Genomic DNA, 22661 nt, shown 5'->3' on the forward strand with positions numbered 1-22661 from the left:
TGTTACAAGAGTTTATACGTTAAATAAGTGACATTAATTTAAGTTTCGCTGTTATATCATTTTTCGAAAAAGTACCCACTGCAAAGAGACAAATGCTATTTTTTTTTTTTTAATGAAAACATACAGAACATGAAAAGAATACCGTAATAATAATAATTAGAGAGAGAGAGAGAGAGAAGTGGAAGAAGAAAATAATTTTGAAACTTAAAAAATTTGAGTGTTTAACGGATTTGAACTGAACATAAATTAACTGCGATAGTTATTGAAGCTACATTCAATTGATTGTGGAAATTAATGAAAAGTTAACTGCATGGGACTTCATTTTTATATTTGGCGTTTATGCAATAACTTAGCTAGGGGCCTTTTGTTTTGGTGGATACAAGATACATCATATCATGAAATTAAATATATATATTACAAAAAATAAATCAAACTAGTACAAATTAGACCATATTAAAACCAATAACTAAACTATACATAAATTAGAAGTATTCAAACAATTTGCAATGATTCATTCTAAATCTCTTTTAATTTAAGGGCATTTTTTTTTCTTTATAAAACCACAGCCAACCAAACACTTAACTATTTAACCCACAATGAAGCCCACCCCTTTTTCAGCCCAACCCAAAAGAAAGAAAAGAAATCTCAATCTCTCTTAAGTCATTGAACTTGACCTGGTAAAAAAACGAGTTTGAGCTCGACTAGATCACTTATTGACATTAAAAGAATTTATTTATTGGGATTATAGCCAAAAAAATACACGAACTTTGATAAAAGTTGCAATTTTCACATGAACTTTCAAATTAGCCAAACTATACATGAACTTATATTTTTTGTTGTAAATTTCACCTGAACTTGCAATGATTGAACTCCGTCGAGGTGAAATTTACAACAAAAAATATAAGTTCAGGTATATTTTGGCCAATTTGAAAGTTCAGGTGAAAATTACAACTTTTATCAAAGTTCGTGTATTTTTTTGCTATAATCCCTTATTTATTTTTATAATTTGAATTTTTTTTGATAAATTAACATTATTAATTAAATAAAGAAATTTAAAGGTCGCGTGACCTGCGCTACAGGAACTCGAACTCAAGACCTTTGGTCTTACTCATTAACCTTTTATCGCTTGGACAATAATTTGAAACTCGATTAGGCATGAGATTGATTGAGTTCGATTTCCAAGATTTGTGAAGCCAACCCCCGAGCCCGACTAGGTCGATGTCCAAAATTAGCCCGACTCACTTACAAATTGTCAACACACATCAAAATACCTCTCTTCTGCGTTATCCATTAACAGAGTGAAGACAAGAGCATGATTTTATAAACAAATAACTGCTTGTCGTTCTACCCTAACCATCCTACACAATAAACTAATGTATCTGTATATTCATGTCTGAGTATTAGAAGATGGGCCCTCGAGACGAATATAATCATACATGATCCCTTTCCAAGGGCTAGATCCTCTCGATTGAGTCAACAATATAATGTTTGTGCTAGATTGAAGCACAGAACCTCCTATACACACACTATACAGCCAGTATAATCCGTGGATTCCATGTCTAGCAATCGCGTTGTCCTTCCCAATTAGCCCTGTCGTAAAGCATGGAGCTTCTCCTTCTTCGCCGTTGATCCTCACCTACAATTATTAACATTAAAGCATAAAACTAGCTAGCTAACCTCGTTTCCCAGATTGAGTTCAAGAATCACCTGCAGCTCAGCATCATTGGCCGAGGCCAGTGCAAGCCGTAGGGTGTAGTTTGCAGAGGTGTCCACATCTGTGAGGTTGAACAGAATTCTCCAAGTTGTTGGGACGTAAGTTTTGTTTCCTATGTTTCTGCAACAAAATCCTTCACAAATTAACTTGCTGTATAAAAGTTTGAAATTTTGGAATGAGGTTTATGTAAGTAGCTACCTATTCACATGAGCAAAGTACCAATCTGTCTGATAAATGCTTGATTCAACTGAATAAACCAAGTCTTGATCTGGGTACAGATCCGTGTAACGATCCCACAAACCATACTGCCTAAATCTGTCGAGTTTCAAGAAAAGTTAATCGCTGCATTGGTCGTGATGGAAAAAAGATTGTGGTGTTTACTAACTTGTCGGGCTGGACAGTGTAGAGCTGGTTCAGGAGAGTCGGGTTTGGATCAGGCACGTAGAATTCAGCAGCAGAGCGGTCAGGGATCCCGATTTCCCACAGTGTAGGCCCGTCCCTTGGAGGATCATAGACAACATTCCTAAGCCTAATCTTGCTTCCTTTAAAAGAAATCATTTCATTTCAAGTTTTTGAAATTAAATGAGTATGGAGATGTAGTAAAGTTATTGTAGGAACCTGGTTTGATGTTAATCTGGATGTTGTATTTGTAGTCTCCGATGATTCCAGGCAGCCAAGCATAAAGGCTATAGTTCCCTGCTCTAATGTTATTGATTCTGAAGTATCCCAGAGCATCACACTGGCTCCAGAACTGATACCCCTGTATCCAAACATACATGTTAATCTTATAAACAGCTAGGATTAAGGAAGAATTGAAGATTTAACCTTGTTTTCTCTCTGCCACGATCCAGGATCACCGGGACGAGCTACTCCAATGTATGCGGAGCTAGCAGTCATAAGGCGTTCGCTCATATATCTGAAACAAAGTAGGCAGAATAATCTAAGCACTTTTGTCTGATACTATTAATTAAGCAACTTGATTAGGAGTAGACAAGTACCTGTCGCGGACTAGTAAGCGGCCACTCACTCTGCCTCGCTGCTTAGCAGGAGGGAAGTCCTCTGACATTGGGAAATCATACGGCCACTGTTTCGTTTCCATCATCATCTAACAGAGCATAGTATTTATGTAAGAAACACCACAAACATGCTAAAATGAAGTTGGTATAGTCAGGTACCTGCTCTTTGGCATCAGGCCACAATGCAAGTGGATCTTCCCCAGGTGAGACCGAGTTCAAGTAGACAAACACGGGGCCGAACACCTTCTTCCATGGCTCACCACCGCGGAAGTCCAGTACCAACGGCACACCAGCATAATGAGTGCTGAAGAACATCTGCACGTACAAGCATTTCAAGCAAATATTAAGGTTTTATAGGTGGGTGGCACGACTTACAGAGAGCGCGATAGGACCAGCATGCGAAGTGAGGTCCTGCTTCAAGGGTCCGGCTGTCTTGAACTCGTTGCTCGGGGTGATGATCCAGAACCCCGTTGGAGGGTCCGCGGCTATCCAGCCGTGGACCTGGCTGTCCTTGTTGTCACTCGAGTACTGATACTTGTCATCTACCTCGCCTCTCAGGAAAGCATTGGTTGGATTGGTTAGAAGAACTGCTTCCGGGTAGTCTAAAACCTGGCTTCTGTTGCGGTCTTCGCTTGTTGGCATAACCCTCTGTCTGTCATCGGATATTGCCATGTATTCAAACCTAAACAATTTAAAACATATGGAGTATAATAATTCTTCAATCATCAATCTTACCTAAAAATTAGTACAAAAAGCAAAAGAGAATTACAGATTTTGTTGGAGCTTAAACACTATCCTCCCCTGAGACATGTGAAGATCGGGCCAGCCTTGGAGGCGCTCGAATATTGCATACGAGTAGAATCCGGGGCAACCGCGCAACATTATAAACCTTTCCAGTAAGACAAAAACTCGTGTAAGACTGCCTGACAGTTCAACATCTCTGCTTAAGCCTTAACTCTGCACCTTTTGTCAATATTGAGTGGAAGAAGCCCTGTTTGTGAAGAATCCCATGTCCTAACGAATGAGACCTCCACTTGATCTTCGTCTTCTCGTATAACAAAAAGATTTGTTCCATCAAGCCTGCATCATTTCAATGGAAACAAACAACTTAAATTTTCTTTATCTTTTAACAATTCTAAAAGATTTCGGGGGAAAAAAAGAATGATTTCAAATTTTAGTGGAACACTAACTTGTCAAAAATGTCTGTAGGGTGGTCCGGTGAGCTCCAAACAAGATCCCAATACCTAGAATTTTTTTGATTTCCATGAGAAATCGTATCCAAATCTACAATAATTTTGTATAGATATCAAAGCTTACCCTCTGTTGTTTTCATTGTACTCTTGTTCGAGTAGATTGTGGATACCGTTATAGGTTATTTTAGTGATCATGCCCTCGGGGGTCGACAGAGTCACATTGAGGATGCCATTGTCCAACACTATCTGCATATAAACTCCAACGAATTTAATTTTTATTTGGTTCTTACTCATACATATGTGTGATATTATTATAGGATAACATAAAATGGAGTACGACTTTAAGAATTACTATAAAGAATTGAAGAAAGGGTAAAAACATATATAGTGCTTACGTGGTCTTCGAAATCATGCAACTGAACTGGAGGGTAGTATATTTCGTCGTCCTCCTCATTTTGGTGAATCTTTCTGCACTTTAAAAAGACAAAAATACGTCACAAGTGAGATAAAATGTAGTAAATAAAAAGAAATTTAGGATTTTTATAATAGAGACAAAGAGTCATTCTTCTCAGTCAAGCCTGTGATGTCTTGCTCGATGACACATCCACCAGACGTGCATTTCTCCTTGTGTGTGTATAAATTTTGATTACTTGTCTCAAATATTCTACTTGAGAAAATATGAAGCATAGAATAGGATTTGAAAAGGCAAAATCTCACGGGCAGCATCAACCAGAGGTTCCAGAATTCTTTCATTATTGTCCTTTACTACTTTCCCAAACACAGAATGTGTGTGGTGCTTGTACATTCTAATATTGTTTCAGATTTCTATGAAAATGTCACAATGTCTAAATATGCCAAGTCTTTTTAAGTACACACACACGCTGAGCAGAAAATTTCATATGTGATGTTTTAAAGTTATCACAAAGTGCGTAGGAATGAAGAAAACAAATATTCCTAGTTCTAAAGATGAACAATAATATTGAATTAAATAAACCATCTAATTAGAATATGGTTAAAAAGAAAGTGAAAGGTGTGTGTAGTGTGTTGATGGAGTTAACTTTTTTGTTGGGAATGGGAGGTGATCACGGGAGCGCACCAAACTAACTTTCCCTGCCACATATATAATCATGCTACTGCGCATGTGATGTGGATACAATACACATCTACAGAGACAAAGGGAGACTAAAATCTATATATATATATAGAGAGAGAGGGTGACAAAAAAAAATCAGGCTGAAACATAAGAATTCCTCCAAACATACACATAGAAGAATCTGGAACCCAACATCGGTTTTTTGGGTTTAATTATTTTTGTATATATATAATATAATATAATGTATAATGCTGCTTCTTGAGCCATGTACTGTGTATAATTTATAATTAATGCATTAGAGATATTAAGTAACTAATTTATAAGTTAACTTTTCGAGGCATGCATACCTCCATAAAACCAAAAATATGGAAAAAAAAAATTGAAAAAAAGGGAGAGTGAGAAAAGCATCCAAGGAACAGAGACGAGATTTTCATTTCACAAATTAAACATTAGAAAAAAATAAAACTTAAACAGACCAACTTTACCTAATACATGCATGTAATATTCATGCAAAAAATAATTTGGTAAATGAAAAAAAAAAAAACTTGCGCCACATACATGAAAGAAAAAAGATGATTAATTGGAGACTTAACTGCCATCTTGATGCAGCACATTGTGCAAGCAAGAAGGTTTGAAGAAGAATGGCCAACCACCTCAAATTCCAACCACATTTTTTCTGCCTCGCCATTCTCTCTCTCTCTCTCTCAGAGTTCTTGGAAGGAAATATATACCAATTAAGTTATGGAGAATTTTGTTGCAGAGGAGAAGGTGGAGACTTGTGTGAGGGAATATGAGAATGTGTGAGGCAACAGTTACTGCAACATATATATATAGAGTGCGATAGAGAGCATTATTGATGGACAATTTAATACTAACATTTGTAAAACAAAAATTCTTATAAAGACTTTCGGCGTTTCTTTATAGGCAATTCTTTTCTTTTCTTGGATTTTTCTTATTCAAATGTTCTACCACCCAACAATAGACTTTTTGCTTGTTTGGATCCGCCCGGTAATTAATTTTCTTTCATCTCTACTTTTCCAATGAAATACCGGTGGGGTCGTCTTTTTCTTTCTCAATTTCCTTCCTCGTAAATTTTTTTTACTACTTTGCTTGCCCGAGTTATACAGCTAATATTACATGAGTATTATTTTATTTTAAACAGTGTCTTCTTATAATTACGGGCTAATCTCATTTGGCAATTTTAATACTACAACATTTGAAATATTGTAATAATGTCACCACTTTTAACTTATTGCAACTTAAATCAACTCCCCAATATTTTATTTTATTTTATTTTTTGCGCATCAAGAGTTGATATTTAAAGCATAATACTAATCAAAATCGCACATATAAAGGCAGTGGAACGTTGTGACACTAGCTCAATGAGGTAATCGACCCGAGTTTTCGATAACCAAAACAAATTGAGGACGGCTATTCGGGTTGGTCATCATGTAGCCAGCCTGCTCAATTTTCAGTCGCCTGTTTCGTCTCATGATTTTCTCGTTTAATGAAGGGACATTGTTATTTATTTATTTTTGATAAATTATTATAAGTAAAATTTCTTTTTTGAAATCTACTGCGGACTCCAATCCAAAATCTCAAGCCTTTGAAATTAACCACTTATCGCTAACCAATACACTCACATGTTTTGATTCATACTGCGAGAAAAATAGCATTAACGACCTAATTTAACGATCAAAATTATCGATAGTTAATTAATGATCGAATAAAGACAAAAATAATGATCAAATTTTTGATCATTAATATATATATATATATATATATATATATATATATTAACGATTGAATTTTTTATCATTAATATTATTGTTATTTTTTATTATTTTCTATTATTAATACTCTCTTTGTCCACATTATCATTACCACTTTATGGACAACACAAATTTTAAGAAGATGATATGTACTCATACAGTCATATTGATCAATGAAACTCAATTTTTGGCCACTCATCTGAAAAACATAAAGTATGACAACTTTTTACAATTTCGGTCCAAAATACCCTTGCCCACGCCCCTTCTCTCACTCGCTCATTGCTGACTGCCCCGTTGAGCGACTGCTGGCACAATTGGCACTAATTGTGCCAAATGTACCTAATGAATGACACAATTGGCACTAACTTCCACATTTGTATCAACTACCAGTGGCCGCGCCCTTTCTCTTGGCACAATTGGCACTAATTGTGTCAAATTGTACCAATTGCTAGTGGCCGCGTCTTCTCTCCCTCGCCCGCTCTTGCTCACACCGCATTGCCCAGCAGTTGCGGGCAAGTCAGCGGTCGCGCCCTTTCTCTTAGCACAATTGGCACTAATTGTGCCAACTGTACCATTATAACCCGCGAGCCCAACCCGTTCGAAGTCCAATTCGCACGCGTAACCCTGACCCGATCCGTCTAATTAAGGGCAAAATAGTCCTAAAACGTAAAAAATAGCTAAAATTTGTATTTTTTAGATGTGTGGCCAAATATTGAGTTTAATTGCTCAATATGACTATCTCACAAGTTGACTCTTTTAAGAAAGTGGTGGATAGTAGTTGATAATAGTGAATATTGTTGTGAGTGGAGTTTGAATCCCAGTCCCACTATAAAGTTAAGAAAATAAAGTGTTATGTGGACCATATTGCTATAAAGGGAAGTGACAAGGATATTGTGGACGAACCAAAACGACAAAAGTGATGATGATATTGTTAATGGAGAGAGTATTATTATTTTTTAATTTTAAAATCGATCGTTAATATTATTTTTTTATTATTTTAAAATTCTATCGTTGATATTAATTTTTTTTCTTTAAAATCGTCCGCTAATATTATTTTTTTATTCTTCTAACATTGGTCATTAATTTGGTTGTAATTTTTTTTTCTTATTTTTTAAAAATCTGTTCATTGGTTCTGCTGTTAATATAAATATTTTTATTTTTTTTATAATCGATCGTTAATACTCCCTCCCTCTTTGAAAAACATGCGGCGGTATGGATGGTACAAGTTTTAAAAAATGTTACATTGCTGTATATTGTGAGTCTATAAGGGGTCCTATTTTATATAGTGTTATGTTGTTTTAATAAAGTAATTGTGGGCCATTATGGTTTTTTATGAATATGAATAAGTATGAAAAGTAGAGATAAAAATAAATAAAGTGACTGTAGTGGTGTAGTGTTTAAAGATGAAAGTACATGTTTTTGAAAGAAAGCCAAAAATATCAAAATATGCATGTTTTTCAGAGACAGATGGAGTATTATTTATTTTTTCTTTTTTTAAACTTTTTTAACGATAATATTAACTTCTTTAAAACTTTTTTTAACGACAATATTCACTTAAAAAATCAATGATAATATTAACCTTTTGATTTTAGAATCTATCATCATTTTTATTGTCACTCCCTCGCCGCCACCAACAATCTTTTCCAAAATCATCCAAACGAGTCTAGATATATATCCTTTATGTACATGTATACTAAAGGTATACATGAATGAGACTGCATATTGAAGAGGAGTTTAAATGAATTGCTAGGTGTTAGTTATATCAATAATTACCTAGTGTGGCCCCCACCCCTTCTACGTCGCCTCTATTGCAGCTCCTCTTTCTCTCTCTTCCTCCTCGCCCCATTCTCTCTCCCTCTCCTCGCTTCTCCCTCTCTTTTCGTTGCCATCGTCGCTCCGCCGCCACCGCGGGTCTGAGAACCTCCTCCCCAGAGTCATGCTTCTCCTTTACGACTGACCTCTCTTGCTCTGTCCCCTCGTCCCTCTTTGAATCGTCGCCACTGCCTCGATTTCGGTTCTCTTTCGTTGTCGCCTTATGCCCTCTTTCTTCTCTCTTGATTTTCCACAACTTCTCTCGATTATCCAGCGCCGCCGCTGCCTTGATCGCTATCGTCGTTTTAAATTTTTTTAACTGTGTGTAACATGTAAAATACATTGTTACGAGATTTTCAAAAAATTCTGTAATAATCATATAACAGTGTATCATGAAAAACGTGTAATAACAATGTATTTTATATTGTAAAATTGCATCTGTAACAGTTACAAGGGCATTTTGATCCGAAAAGTTATTATTTCCACAATTTTATTCATATAAAAAGATTTTTTTTTATTACGTGATTTTAGTTAAAATAGGGTGTTGCCTTGTAGAATAATAATAGTATAATTTAGAGAATGCGATTGCTGGTGGTCACTGCTAGCCAATGAAATTAAGTTTTTAATTTTTCTTACTAACAATTTGCCAGAAAAATTGCATTATATTTGTGTGCTGAGTCTGCTGAAGCTATATTTGAACCAAAATGATGGGTAGCACAATTAGTTGTAATAATCATACTAGCTCCTTAATTACGGTTGACACATTAATTTTCGTAAATGCTGGAATCCAGACTCGTTGGAATCGAGCTAAATCACCTACTCCAGTCTATTTCCATCACAGTTGTATTTATGATATCATTTATTATTTTCCAATTATATATCACTTATTCTGCAGTGACAAATAATAACATTATGGTTACACTTGTGATATTTTTTTAATATTATGTATGAGATGAAGAGAAAGAAATATATGGTTGATGTTCAGATATATTTACTTTAGATAAACTTCGTTCTGTCACAATAATTTACAAAATATACCGAACAAATAAATCACATTAATCGAATCCTATGCAACATATTTGATGAGAAAGATGTTAGCGGATTTGAACTCGTTTGTGGCATTTTGGCAATAAAAATTGTGTATTAAACCATACTTGGAAATCAAGTGTAACAATAGCATTCATAAAATGTTGATAGAGTTATTTAAACTTAAAATTCAGTAATGTGCATTGCCCATTATCTTGTTAAAAGGGTGTGCAATGTGCATTCTCTACTTTCTCCACGAACCTCTAAAAATGTGCACATAGGTGTCCATTAATGACGTTATTTCTAGTTTTCGTTTTCTTTTTCTTTTTTCTATACATTAGTAAATTTGTGCTTTTCATTCTTGTATGAATCACCAATCAAAAATAATAATAACCACCTATCAATAAATTATTTATAGAATGAGCAAACATCATTTGGGGCCGTTGCAATCACTATTCACTACTTAATGCGTTGATTTTAGCATGATCAATTATTTCAAAGGCTTGTTGAGTTGGTTATCCAAAATTTGACTATTATTATGCATTTTTACATCCATCACATGCCAGTAAATTATGTATCAATATATGGTAGGGGTGAACATTCGGATGATTCCGTCTGAAATCAATCTGAATTAAAAAAATATGATCTCGAATTGGATCTAAAAAATCAAATCGAATCGCACCATTTACAAAGCCAAATCTAAACCAAATTAAATCGAAAATTTTATATCTATATTTCTAAAATTTTATTTATATATTTATTAATTTATATATTTATATATATATATATATTTATTAATTTATTTATTTTATTATTTTTTAAATACAATACAATACAATACAATACTTATAACATCAATATATATTTCTAAACCAACAAACTCTAAATTTTAAATTCTTTTTTAAAAAAAATTGGTATTAATAATTAGTATGCGTGTGTGTGTATATATATATATATTATGTAAATAAATCAGGCGGGTTAGGGTTGAAATTCAAACCATTTTTCATAAACCATAAACCAAATCAAACAAATTCAATTTACAATATTAAAATCAAACTGCATCATTTGTAACGAAAAAATCAAACCAAGTCGCTAATTAAGAATCAGTTTGATGATTTTGGTTCGGATTTGCTCACCTCTAATACATGGGATTTTCAGTAGTCAGTAGTAGTTTAACAAAAAAGCAAAAAATATATGTGTGTGTAATTAGAGTTGTCAATGGGTCGGCTCGGGTCAGCCCGGCTTGGCCCACCAAGCTTTCAAATTATACCGGGCCGGTCTAGAATCTGACCCGACTGCAAAATAGCAAGCCTAGTCCAGCCCCTCTGAAGTCATCGGGCAATTGGGCTAAACTCGCCCAATGTTTTTTTTTCTCCTTCAATCCTAGTACTTTTTTGCTACTAAAATGATGAAAAATAAAATAAATTAAATCAACTGATATCGAATCAAATCATCGATTGATAAATCTAATTAAAAATAAAAACAAAAATCTTAAATCATACAATTGTAAGTTAAAACACAACGAAAAATAAATGAAAATAAAATAAAAATCTTAAATCGTACCATTGTAAGTTAAAACTCAATGAAAAATAAATGAAAATCCCAAAATAGATAGTTTACTAAATAACACTTCAAAGTATTTAATCAAATTGCTTGGATCCATGACGAAACAACAACTGTGGAAACTGTCAGGATATGTCAAGTGATTGCTCGGATACCAATTGAAAGTGTTGCTTGTCTGGAACACTGTGTTGAACAGAATGTGTAGATAACACTCCACAACACACAAAGTATAAAGAAGCGGAAATTCAATGAAAACATGACACAAGAATGAATTTTTCCACAAGTTGTAATTATAACTTGTGGATGCCAATATAGTGAAATAATTCACTAAGAATACTTGGTGAACTTGGTGAACTTTTATAAAAACAAATACCTAAACCAAAGACTACAAGAATCGTCTTTGGCTAGGCTCACAAGCTGAGAAAACAACTCACTAAAACACAAGATGCTGTAAGGAACGACAATCTGCTATGAAAAACTCTTTAAATTTTCACCCTTTCTCCAACTGATATCTCTCATATTTATACAGAGCTTGAGACCTTTCCATGCACGTCTCAAGCACGATTTTAGGCAATCCTATCCACTTCGGCACTTCGGTTAAGGATAGGGAGTTGGTTCCCATGAAATAAGAGCTTAGTTGAGTTTTCCTTGAGATTCGACTATATCCCTTACAATCTTGTTTTTCACTTTTGTAGGAGAAAGTTCTAGAGACTCATTCAAACTTAAAAATCATGCAGATTTCATAGTGAAGAAAGAATGAAATGTATTTCACAAAAATTAAAAATTAATTAGAGTTAAAGAATAAGTCTAACACTTTAAATTTTGTAAAGCTTCAATCTTGTTTGAGCACCTCGGATTTGGTGTGTGTTGAGAGTGTAAGTGAGGGGAGCGCCGCCAAGGGGGCGTCTTGCATTTGTACTTGTACATGTTGCTCGGTCAAAAGAGAGAGAGAGCCGATTATGGCAGCTGTTGTGCTATTGCATCTGGCTAAAGGGAAAGGCAGTGGAGGCAGCCGATGACGGTGGCCGCAAGGCTGCTGTTGATCGGTTAAAAGGGAGAGAGACGATGAATGGTGTTTGGGAAAGTAAGATTTTTGTTTGGGGGCTTTAGGGGCAGGAGAGCCAGGCGAGAGGGAGTCAGAGAGGAGCGTGTGGTATGGTGTGGCGCTGTTGTCGGACGGTGTCGAAAGAGCGTCGGCGCCAACGAATCTCGCCGGTCGACTGTCGTTGTAATCCAGAGAGAGAAAATGGGAGAAAATTTGGGGATTTCTTTGGGGTTTGACTATTTTCTTGGAGAACATGGCCGGCGGCAATTTGGATATTCAAAATGTATACTTCCTCCGTCCACAAAGAGTGTGTAATGAAGTGGAGGACACGAATTTTAATAAAATAGTTGGAAGATGTGATTTTAATGTTGAAGGGTAGTATTTGGCCAATCAAATTGTAAAAGTAAAGGGATGAGTATTTTGTAAATATGAAGTGTGAATGTGGTTTAAAGTATAAAAGACATTTCTAAAAAAGAAAAATACACAATTTTTGTGAGCGAACGAAAATAGTAATAAATACACAATCCTTGTGGGAGTACAAAATATTAAGGTAGGTGTAGGCCTATGTTTTTTTATGTGTCGGTGTCTGAATTGTAAATTTATGGATTCGTCACCAAAAGATGGTGGTTGTTGAACCTAAAAGCCCATGATCTAAGATTGACTGATTTTTCCAATAAAGGTCCCATTTTTTTTTTCTTTTTGTATTTTTTTTTCTCTTGAACCATATTTTATGTAATAGTAATATTTAGGGAAATTTGCGTGAAAATACACCAACTATGGAAAAAATCAATTTTTAACATCAACTTAGGAAAGTTCAATAAAATACATGAACTTAGATATTGAAAAATTACAAAGTTCTCATCTATTGTGGCAGCCGTAAATTGTAGGCATTAAAATTAGAATAATTTAAGGCCACAAGATCGGTCAAGATCTAATGAACAAGATTTGTTCCTATTTTATACACTTAAAAGTGTTTTTATTATAGCCCTCCCATATATATATAAGGGCTACCGTGAAAACACTTCTTAAAATAAAAATAAAAACATTTTTCAACGTACGAATTTTATGTAGAACACGTATGAATTCATCCAACAAGGTTACAAATTGTGAAAAATAAATTTTTGCTACCTTTAGGATTCGAGCTCAGGACCACGAATTCATCCAACAGGGTTATGAATCAACCGTAGATTTTGATTATCTAAGGGCTGAAAATTGTTTATATTTTATATTTTAAGACATGTTTTTATTTTAGCCCTCCCCTATATACTTTAGGTAGTTCGTATTTTATATGTTATGAAATAAGTAAAAGTGGATCTGAATTAAATAAGTCATGGTAGCCCAGTAATTAAATAAATGAAAAGGGGCCTAAATAATTAAAATAAAAGGCCCAACTGAACTGGCCCACTGAATAAATCTCCCGCCCAAAATAAAACTATAAGATGGGGCCATAAGAATAATGAAAGGGCTCTATTTACTGGATAAATAGTTGGGCTTGGATAATTAAAATAAAAAGGAGCCCAACAGAAATAGTTAATGTAGAGGCCCAAAACAATAAAAATGAATAAGGCCCAACTGCAAAAATAAGGAGAAGGCCCAATCCCTCATTCTCAACACTCGGTCCTCTCTCACTCTCTCTCAAAATGCTCGGTCTCTCTCTCACGCACGACCTCGGTTCCGACGAGGCCGTGCCTCCCTTCCTCCTCATATATTTCTCTCTCTCGCTAAGATCAGTTCCAGCCTCTTCCGTCTGCCGTTGGCTCTCCGCGTTGCTCAGTCTGAAGTCCGGCGAGTAGGCACCGCTCCGTGCTTAAGAGTCTCCGAGGACCACCGCTGCTATGCTCAACTTCCGACGAGGCTGTATTTGGACGTCGTCATCATTGTCGTGCCTTAGGCGATGAAGCGTATGTCTGTCTCTCTCTGTCCGAGCTCCTGGAAGCTCCGATTTCAGAGCAGGGCAGTAGCCCACCTCTCCTACTTACTCTGCTCGTGTTCTCTTTATGACATGTGGGATTTTGCTAAAGAAAGAGATAGTTATGGTGTTATGCAACGATAATACTAAGCACGGGCACTGGTTGATAATACTAAACTGCTCTGTATTCGCTTTATGCATATGATGGAAGTTGTCATGATTTGAGTTCTAGTATGTTCATCCTGATATGCAGTGGCAATTATGCTATACATCTTATTCTTCTACATTTTGATAAAGACCAAAGTTACCTATCCAATTGCATATACTTTGCACACACAAAATAGCAAATGTATCACAAAAAGTAACAACACTGAACACAAGAGTTGTTCATCTAGTTCGGTTAAACAACCTACGTTTGGGGGGGCCATGCCCAGGGTAAATTATCCATTAGTGAAGATAAGATATATACAGGACTTATGCGACAGACTCTCTATCCTTCTATCCTCAATATCTTCCCAAACCTTCACAACGATGAATAATTGAGATAATAACAACGATCTACTCTCTAAGCGTGAATAAACCCTATTCACCACTAACACCCACGAAAATAAACCTTCATCAACTGCCTGGTAAAGAGGAAACAACACGAATCATACACCCACAATCTTGCAACAAAGAAATTAACAAGCAAGATAAACAACAAGTCTGTTCACACATGAAAGAACAAACTAAGCACTCAACAAAACACTCTTTATAAACTGAAGAAGAGTAACAAAAATGCAGCCACCTTCACTCCAAGATCTCTTCGTCCTTATGTAGTTGTAGAAGGTTGAAAACCCTAGAAGAGATGCACACGAACAAGGACTCTTGAGGATAAACTCCTTATCTTCGAATTACTAAGGATTTGTATAAGTTCTGGACTCAGGAACAGATATATCTAAACACCCACGAGATATACTTCAAGAAAGAGTCATGCACGAAACGGACTGTACTAGCCAAAGTACCAACACCAGCAGAAACGTTGAGAGCAAAACACACCCATTTGTCTACATAATGACAACTACCAAACTTGAGTATCACAAATACTCAACAGGTTCTGTTGGTATGAAACTTGTAGCAGGAGGAAGTAACAGAGATACAAATATATAGCTTTGTGTTGGTTGGTTGCTGAGGTTGAATTAAATGGGGTAACTGTGACAGAATAACATATGTTGTTTCATCAATAAATGCAGGAATGAATGCGGATGGGATGGCGGCAGCCATAGACCCTCCCTGCTGTACTTGGCAGCACAAGGACTCCCTCATCAAGCTGGTGGCGTGGAGGATAGGGGAAGAAGGGTGATCTGATTTTCTCTTATAGTTGTATTCATTTAATTGCTTTTTCAAGCAACCGTGTAATGTGAAGGTATGAAGTAGAAAATAGGAACGAATGATGATTGTAAGTTGAGAAGTTGTAAAGTTTGAAAAATTGTGGTGAATAAAGGATCAAAATATAATCCTTATGTCTTGGTAATTCCATTACTATAATATCGCATATTTGTAGTCGAATACTGGTTATTTTAATAAATCTTGCGTTTCGGTATCTAATTTCTTGTCTTGCTAATGTCGATAGACTGTAAGATAAATCTAAATTGAATCCGTAGTTTTAATTCGGGCTCGTGCTATCTAATATTAAAATTAAATCCGCAGATTTAATTTGCTTCACAGGCTGAAATAAATTCACTACTCATGTAAGAATATAAAATAAATATAAATAATAATAGAAATAATATTTCTATTGCAATTAATAATGAACATGACTTCACTAAGTCATTTATAAATCTGGAATTAATAATTATTGATTAGCTCAATAATTTGCATTGCGATTATCACACACGGAGCTGAATGCATAATGAAATAATAACTCAGCTTCTTAGAACATATAATAAAGTATCATAAGTTGAATCCATATCATAAATAATTACTAGGTTTTATTTACTGAAAGATGAAAGAATATTTATCACATTACTGGATTTAAATATAATTAAAAGAGCGGGTTATTACAATTCATCATGTGTTGTTGGTGGCCCTTCTAAACGGATATAGTCATACATGACGTTGGTAAATGGTCCAAACTGGTTGGGTCCATGCTTCTCCGCCAGTGTTAAGAATAGCTTGTTCTGTCCCACAACAAGTTTTGCTCCTTGTACCATCATACTGTAAAAATGGTATAACCCTCGAATCCCATGTCTTGCCAAGGCGTTGTCATGCCCTATCAACCCCGTGTCAAACTGTGGAGCTGATTCTTGATTGTTGAAACGTACCTTAATATATATGACAATATTAACATAATGGTATATTACACATAAATATTCGAATTGATTGATAATAAGAAAAAAGAAAAGAAAAATTCAAGTGTTAGTACTTGTATAGTTGCTGCATTGGCTGCTGCGAGGGCCAATTGGATAGTGTAGTTTGCTTTTTGGTCCACAGTCTTGAGGTCGAACACTATTTGCCATGTTGTTGGTTCATATTGGATATCTCCCACTTTCCTAAGTTGCAACAATGGTTATATATAATAATGGAATAAATTAAAGAGTTTCATGTGATTTACTAAGCGTCTTACCTTGCTACATGTGTGAAAAACCAATCTTCCTTATAATTGCTAGTCCCAATTGTGAAAACAAGGTCCTGTTTTGGATATAGATCCGTGTAACGTTCCCAAAGTCCATATTGCCTGAATCTATCAACACAAAAGACACTAATCAAGATAAGAAATTCAATAGGTATTATATAAAGTATTACTCTATGAGAATTCGAGCTCGAGTCTAACTTTTCAATGGGAAGTTTGTACGGATGAATCTTGAATCTTGGAGGAGGATCTGGAATGAAAAATTCGATAGCGGAGCGATCGGGAATTCCGATCTCCCACAAAGTCGCACCGTTCCTTGGGGGACTGAACACAACATTTTCAGCCTTGACACTAGATCCAGCATCGATCTTGATATCAGAAACATGCTTAAAGTTTCCAACAACTCCTGGAACCCATCCAAACAAGCTATAAGTTCCCGGAATCACATTCTTGATTACGAAATTTCCTTTCTCGTCCGTTTGTGTCCAAAATTGGTATCCCTGAAATCGAAATCGAAATCAAACTAGATTAATAATATGACAAACACATGAAAAAAAAAATAGTGCTAAGAAAATTTAGTATGACTACCTTACTCTCAATCTGCCATGACTCAGCGGCTCCCGCCGGAGCCAGTCCCACATAAGCTGAGGTTGCCGGCACAGGTTGTAGACTAACAAACCTATGAATTTATATAATGAAACGATAAAAAAATGTAATATTAAATAGGGGTAATTGCCTGTAAATCCATAACGTTTCCCTCGAATTGATTTTTGCTCCAAATTTAAAAACTCTACATTTAAATTCATAACCTTTCATTTTTGTCTCAATTTTGTCCCGTGACCGATTTTTTCTTACGCCGATGCCGAAAATGATACGGTGGCGGCCAGAATTGACATGGTGACACATTTATGACATGTGGTGGATTTTTTTTTAAATAAAAATAAAAAATCCAAATAATTATCTTCCCCAACCTCCCCCACTTCCAAAATCTAATTCACCTTCCCCCACCCGCTGACTCTAATTCACCTCCTCCCACCCACCGCCGCCACCCTCTGCCGCCACCACCGCCGATGCTGCCCCCTACCGCCACCACCACCCTCTCCTCCAAATCTAAAACAGTATCTCGACGCCGACCAGATCTCGCTCATGACTATAGACTTTGCAGACGACGACCAAAAAACCCCAGCTCGTGACGACCGGTGGATCTCACTCCACCGCCATGGCATTCTCCGCCGGTTGGGCGCAGTCGCTCCTTCCCACGGCCGCCACAAAATCCCCATCAAAGCAGCCGCGGAAGTTGCGGAGCTGCACCACCGCGACCTTCGTTGTTGAGCCCTAGATTCGCCGACGTGGATCTGGGGAGGGGGATAGGGAGGGGAGGTGCCGAGGTGGGGGAAAGGGGAGGGCCCGACAGAGGTGCGAATGAGAGAGATGGCGGTGATGGAGGGTGGGGAAAGAGGAGGGGGCAACGGAGGGCGGGGGTTGTAAGATCCGCCCAGATCGGCTGTGGCGGCGACGGAGGGTGGGGGAAGAGGAGGGGGCAGTGAGCCGCAAGAATCCTCGCTCACAGGCGGCTGTGGCAGGAGGCGGGTGGGGGGGAGGAAAGATTAAGGTTTGGGAGTGTTGGGAGTGGGGGAGGTTGGCGAAGATGATGATGTGGATTTTTATTATTTTTTTTATTTCTTTTTTTTATTTTTGTTCCAAATGTAAAAAATATGCCTCGGTGTCAATTTCGGCTGCCACTGTGTCATTTTCGGTGCCGGCATAAGAAAAATCGGTCACCGGACTAATTTGAGACAAAAACGAAAGGTTATGTATTTAAAAGTAGAGTTTTTAAATTAGGTGCAAATACCAATTCGGGGGAAACATTATGGATTTACAGGAAATTACCCCTATTAAATAAAAAGTCAAATGAAAGATTAATTTAAAACATAATTTGTAACTAAGCATTTCATACCGATCATGAACAAGTAATTGACCAGTAAGAGATCCCCTTTGATCGGATTTAAGGTACTCTACCGAACTTATGAAATTATATGGCCAATCAGCTACTTCCTTCTGCATCTGATCATCATCAATTAACCCAAAAACGAATCAAAAATAAAATTCTCTCTACCAAATAAAGAAAAGGCTAAAAGTTGTGTGATTAATTATTTTGTATATTTGGATTAAAAATTAGTACTAAATTTATACCCTTAGTTTAGCGTCGTTCCAAAGAATAGAAGGATCTGTTAGAGCAGAAGCATCGGAGTTGAGATAGACATAATTAGGGCCAAAAACTTTTTTCCAGTAATCTTGAGTTTCAAATGTGATATCTATATCCGCCCCAATATAATGTCTGCTGATGAACATCTACATATATAAATGTAATTAGTAATGGTAGCATATTCTAAACATTCCATAATTTAGCACGAGAATTAAAATTAAAATACTTACAGAAAGCACAGTTGGGCCACCATGAGAACTGCCAATATGAGAAGTGAGATCTTGTTTGGTTGGCCCACCTGTCCAAAATTCATTGCTTGGATTTATCATCCAAAACCCTATTGGCACTGTGTCATTGCTAACCCATCCATGGACCTTATTATCCTTGTTGTCGCATGAGTACATGTATTTATCATCCACCTGATTCACGTTTATCAAAAATCACAATCGGTACAACATTTTTCTGGGTGTAATCGTATCATATGTCCAACAATTTCAATGTCCCGCTATTTTAATAATATTTATTATAAAAATAAAAATTATTACTCACTTCGTACATAAAAAATAGTTCATTTTTGTCATTTTGGGACATCAACAAAAATTAGTCATTTTCCACTATTGGAAACTTTTTTTCATATGGTGGACCCTTTTGTGTGGGACCTTTTGTCAACTAACAATAAACATAACCATTTTCATTAAAATCCGTGTCGTTCTCTTTTAGGACTATGTTTTGTGGACGGAGAGAGTATATTATAGCTATAACTAATTATAATATATAGTAGAGCACCAATAAATTGGATAGAGATGTAGTCATATTATTGTTTTATTTGTTTTACCTCTCCTTTGAATTCAGGATTAGTTAAGAGAACAGCTTCCTTATAAGCAAGAGGTTCGCCAGATTTACGATCCTCAGGCGTTGGCATCAACCTTTGCCTTTCATCAGACATAGCCATGTAGCGAAACCTATATATATGCACAAATGAAGCGTTATTATGATCCATGTATCTATTATTAAAATTATAAAAATAATCTAGACATAATATTTGAGACGAAGAGATTACTTGTTTTCTTGAAGTTTGAAGACGATTCTTCCTTCTTGTATACGAAAAGAAGGCCACCCTTTTAAACGTTCGAGTACAACATATGTATAGAATCCAGGAGACCCACGCAGCATCACGTACCTATTTTACCATTCAAAGAAACATCAATTCAAAAGTTTGTTAAATCTATTTATATTTATGCGACACTTAGTTTAGTAGTGTTGCATAAGTAAATTAAAGTCCATTTGAGAATATTTATCACCTCTTATCGACGTTTAAGGGAGCGAGTGAGCCAGCAGAAGACCACGTTCTGGTAAATGAAATCTCAATTTGATTTTCATTTTGCAATATGACCTTAAAATCTGTTCCTTCCAAACTGCATGCACAAAGAAATTAGTTAATGGCCTCTATTATTTATATATACTAATTCAATTTCGAATTATATATGATGATATGCATACTTACTTGTCAATATGATCAATACCTCCTAATGCCTCGTTCCAAACAACGTTCCAATGCCTATAAATTTAATATGTTCATCAATGTAACATCTAGGTAATTCTTGACCGACAAAATTCATTTTGATTTATATATATTAGATACAAGAAAACAATTATCATGATATAAACCGTTTGTGGGACTTGTCTCCTGCAGTCTTATATCGCATCTCATCAGGGACGGATCTAAGAATTTAATTAGGACCGGGCGAAATTTCATCAGATGATTTTAATGAATTTTTAGTAAAGAAAACAGACCGGGCGACCACCAAGATTTCATCAATATATATATATATATATATATATATATATATATATATATATATATATATATAGGTAATAAAAAAAATTGACCGGGCGACCGCCGAGGTTGCCCGGCCTCTAGATCCGTCTCTGCATCTCATGTTCATTATTATAAATGAACGTTATGTGCATTAAATGACATTATGTATATATGAGACGACGAGATTGATATGTTAGTGTACCCTCTGTCTGATTCCTCTTCTCGAACTAGAAGCAAATTGTCACTTCCTTTGTATGTTATATTGGTGACGGAACCGCCTGGTGAGCTAATTGTGATGCTAACTATTCCATTACTCATTACAACCTGCGATGAACATGTTATAAATTTACTGAAAATTTAAAGTATATAAGATTTTGGCTAATTTTAAGCATACATGGTTAGCCTGTTGAACCAGTTGTAGTCCTTGAGATGCCGAATCAGCTTCAATTGTATCATTGATGAGCACTCGTCTACGATCCAGAAACAAATTCGAATATAATTAAGATAAAAGAAAATCTCAAATTTCATAGCCTACAAATTCAATCCTAGAGGCTGGGCTTCATTCAAATCTTTCCGGCCTAGAAAAAAAATACAAGAGCAACAAGAGAGTACCTGTATAACAAGAATTAGATGGTTAATTCAATTGCAAATGAAGTAAATTAAGAAGGGAAAAAACTATGTACATCCGGTGTACATATATATTCATCCCAATTAGACTATCTCATCATGGGACATATTCAAATGCAATTTCATATATCAAATACATAATTATAATTTCATTAATATCTCTAATTATAAATATATATCAATGATTGAATTTAAATATAGTGATATGTGATTAAAATCTCACACAAAATATATTCATTAATATACGAATTTGGATTCAAATCTTGACATGTCTCAAAATACAAGAGTCTCTCATATTTTAATAAGCTTCAACATGACGCGCACTAGAAAAAAAAAAATAATAATCACCTGTGAACATTCTGAGAATAAATAGGCAAAAACAATAGGTGCAGAGCCAATCCAACCCACCAGAATTGTGGCAGCTTCATCAACATTTTCATTTCTTTCAAATTTTTGCACCACACCTACTTTGTTTTTTTATTAGGTTGCATGGAGCTGATCTTGTGTACACCCAGTTTTACCATACAATCAATTCCTATCTAGTGCGTTTTGGCGAATTTTTCCACTTATTTGTCTTGGTTTTAAATCGATTTTTTTTCTTCTTTTTTTAGTAGTTTTCACGTATGAAATAAAAACTTGTCATCTTCATAATTTATACTAATCTGGATTGGATTAGCGTGGATTCTAGAGAGGAAAAGCAGCCCCTCCACTTATTTCTCTTGGTCTTAAATCGATTTTATTTTTCTTTTTTTAGTAGTTTTTTATAAAATAAAAAGTTGTCAATCATCATAATTTATACTATAATCTGGATTGGATTAGCGTGAATTGTAGTAGAGAGGAAAAGCAGCCCCTAACTGTTTCACGCTCGGTATTGTATAGCAACTAGAATTGTCAATGTCACTCGTTTCTCTCAATCAATTTCTATATTTTATTATGCGAGCAACTTATATAAAAGTTCATACAAAAAAATAATATTACATATTTATTAATCATAGCGTTAAGTATCAAATACGCCACTAACATATAGATGCATTTATCACGTCTAGCACCCTATAGTCGAGGTCGGTTCAACTAAACCCCCGAAGTCCTTAACGGTTGTTTAACACCGTTAACTATTTTAATTTTAATTTTTTTTCGTTGGCTATGGGACCCATGCCTTCTTCTTCACCAAGCTCGCCGAAAACACACTGGAATCCGTCGCAGCGCCCTCTCTCTCTCTCAAAATCCTGCCGCGGACGGCCACAAGCCACCACCT

General features: G+C 35.7%; 2 protein-coding genes across 4 annotated transcripts; both read right to left on the minus strand.

Annotated features, from left to right (window-relative positions):
* Window positions 1-1298: 1298 nt before the first annotated feature.
* Window positions 1299-5824, minus strand: LOC131001547 (probable rhamnogalacturonate lyase B). 3 transcript variants are annotated; one of them, XM_057928002.1, is made up of 15 exons: window positions 5610-5824; window positions 4319-4391; window positions 4048-4169; window positions 3921-3974; window positions 3694-3810; window positions 3500-3619; window positions 3106-3412; window positions 2890-3045; window positions 2713-2819; window positions 2540-2630; window positions 2333-2474; window positions 2100-2256; window positions 1913-2029; window positions 1708-1834; window positions 1299-1636 (listed from the first exon to the last, which is right to left on the minus strand). In XM_057928002.1, the coding sequence occupies exons 1-15, from the start codon at window positions 5702-5704 to the stop codon at window positions 1388-1390; spliced, it is 2034 nt and encodes a 677-aa protein (XP_057783985.1). In that variant the 5' UTR covers window positions 5705-5824; the 3' UTR covers window positions 1299-1387. The 3 variants fall into 3 exon arrangements, with proteins under 3 accessions (XP_057783985.1, XP_057783986.1, XP_057783987.1); XM_057928003.1 differs by having other exon boundaries at window positions 4319-4396; window positions 5610-5823; XM_057928004.1 differs by lacking the exon at window positions 5610-5824 and having other exon boundaries at window positions 4048-4165; window positions 4319-5035.
* A 10267-nt stretch (window positions 5825-16091) lies between these two features.
* Window positions 16092-21886, minus strand: LOC131001546 (uncharacterized). Its single transcript, XM_057928000.1, has 15 exons — window positions 21755-21886; window positions 21174-21249; window positions 20982-21103; window positions 20465-20518; window positions 20262-20375; window positions 20021-20140; window positions 19796-19922; window positions 19191-19379; window positions 18948-19106; window positions 18712-18818; window positions 17343-17433; window positions 16956-17254; window positions 16749-16865; window positions 16548-16674; window positions 16092-16446 (listed from the first exon to the last, which is right to left on the minus strand). Exons 1-15 carry the CDS (start codon window positions 21844-21846, stop codon window positions 16183-16185), a joined length of 2058 nt encoding a protein of 685 aa, XP_057783983.1. The 5' UTR covers window positions 21847-21886; the 3' UTR covers window positions 16092-16182.
* Window positions 21887-22661: the final 775 nt, after the last annotated feature.

The sequence above is a fragment of the Salvia miltiorrhiza genome, chromosome 8, assembly GCF_028751815.1.
Source record: "Salvia miltiorrhiza cultivar Shanhuang (shh) chromosome 8, IMPLAD_Smil_shh, whole genome shotgun sequence".
Classification (NCBI taxonomy): Eukaryota; Viridiplantae; Streptophyta; class Magnoliopsida; order Lamiales; family Lamiaceae; genus Salvia; species Salvia miltiorrhiza.

What these genes read in the sequence shown, in the direction of transcription:
- LOC131001546 (XM_057928000.1), bottom strand. Translation starts at nt 21,846, where the DNA reads ATGAAAATGTTGATGAAGCTGCCACAATTCTGGTGGGTTGGATTGGCT. An exon ending in GAAGAGGAATCAGACAGAGG is followed by an intron (nt 20,519 to 20,981) that starts GTACACTAACAT and finishes TTAAATTTATAG; the next exon opens with GCATTGGAACGTTGTTTGGA. An exon ending in CAATTACTTGTTCATGATCG is followed by an intron (nt 17,434 to 18,711) that starts GTATGAAATGCT and finishes ATAAATTCATAG; the next exon opens with GTTTGTTAGTCTACAACCTG.
- LOC131001547 (XM_057928002.1), bottom strand. Translation starts at nt 5,704, where the DNA reads ATGGCGAGGCAGAAAAAATGTGGTTGGAATTTGAGGTGGTTGGCCATT. An exon ending in CGCTTACTAGTCCGCGACAG is followed by an intron (nt 2,631 to 2,712) that starts GTACTTGTCTAC and finishes ACTTTGTTTCAG; the next exon opens with ATATATGAGCGAACGCCTTA. An exon ending in CGTGGCAGAGAGAAAACAAG is followed by an intron (nt 2,475 to 2,539) that starts GTTAAATCTTCA and finishes GTTTGGATACAG; the next exon opens with GGGTATCAGTTCTGGAGCCA.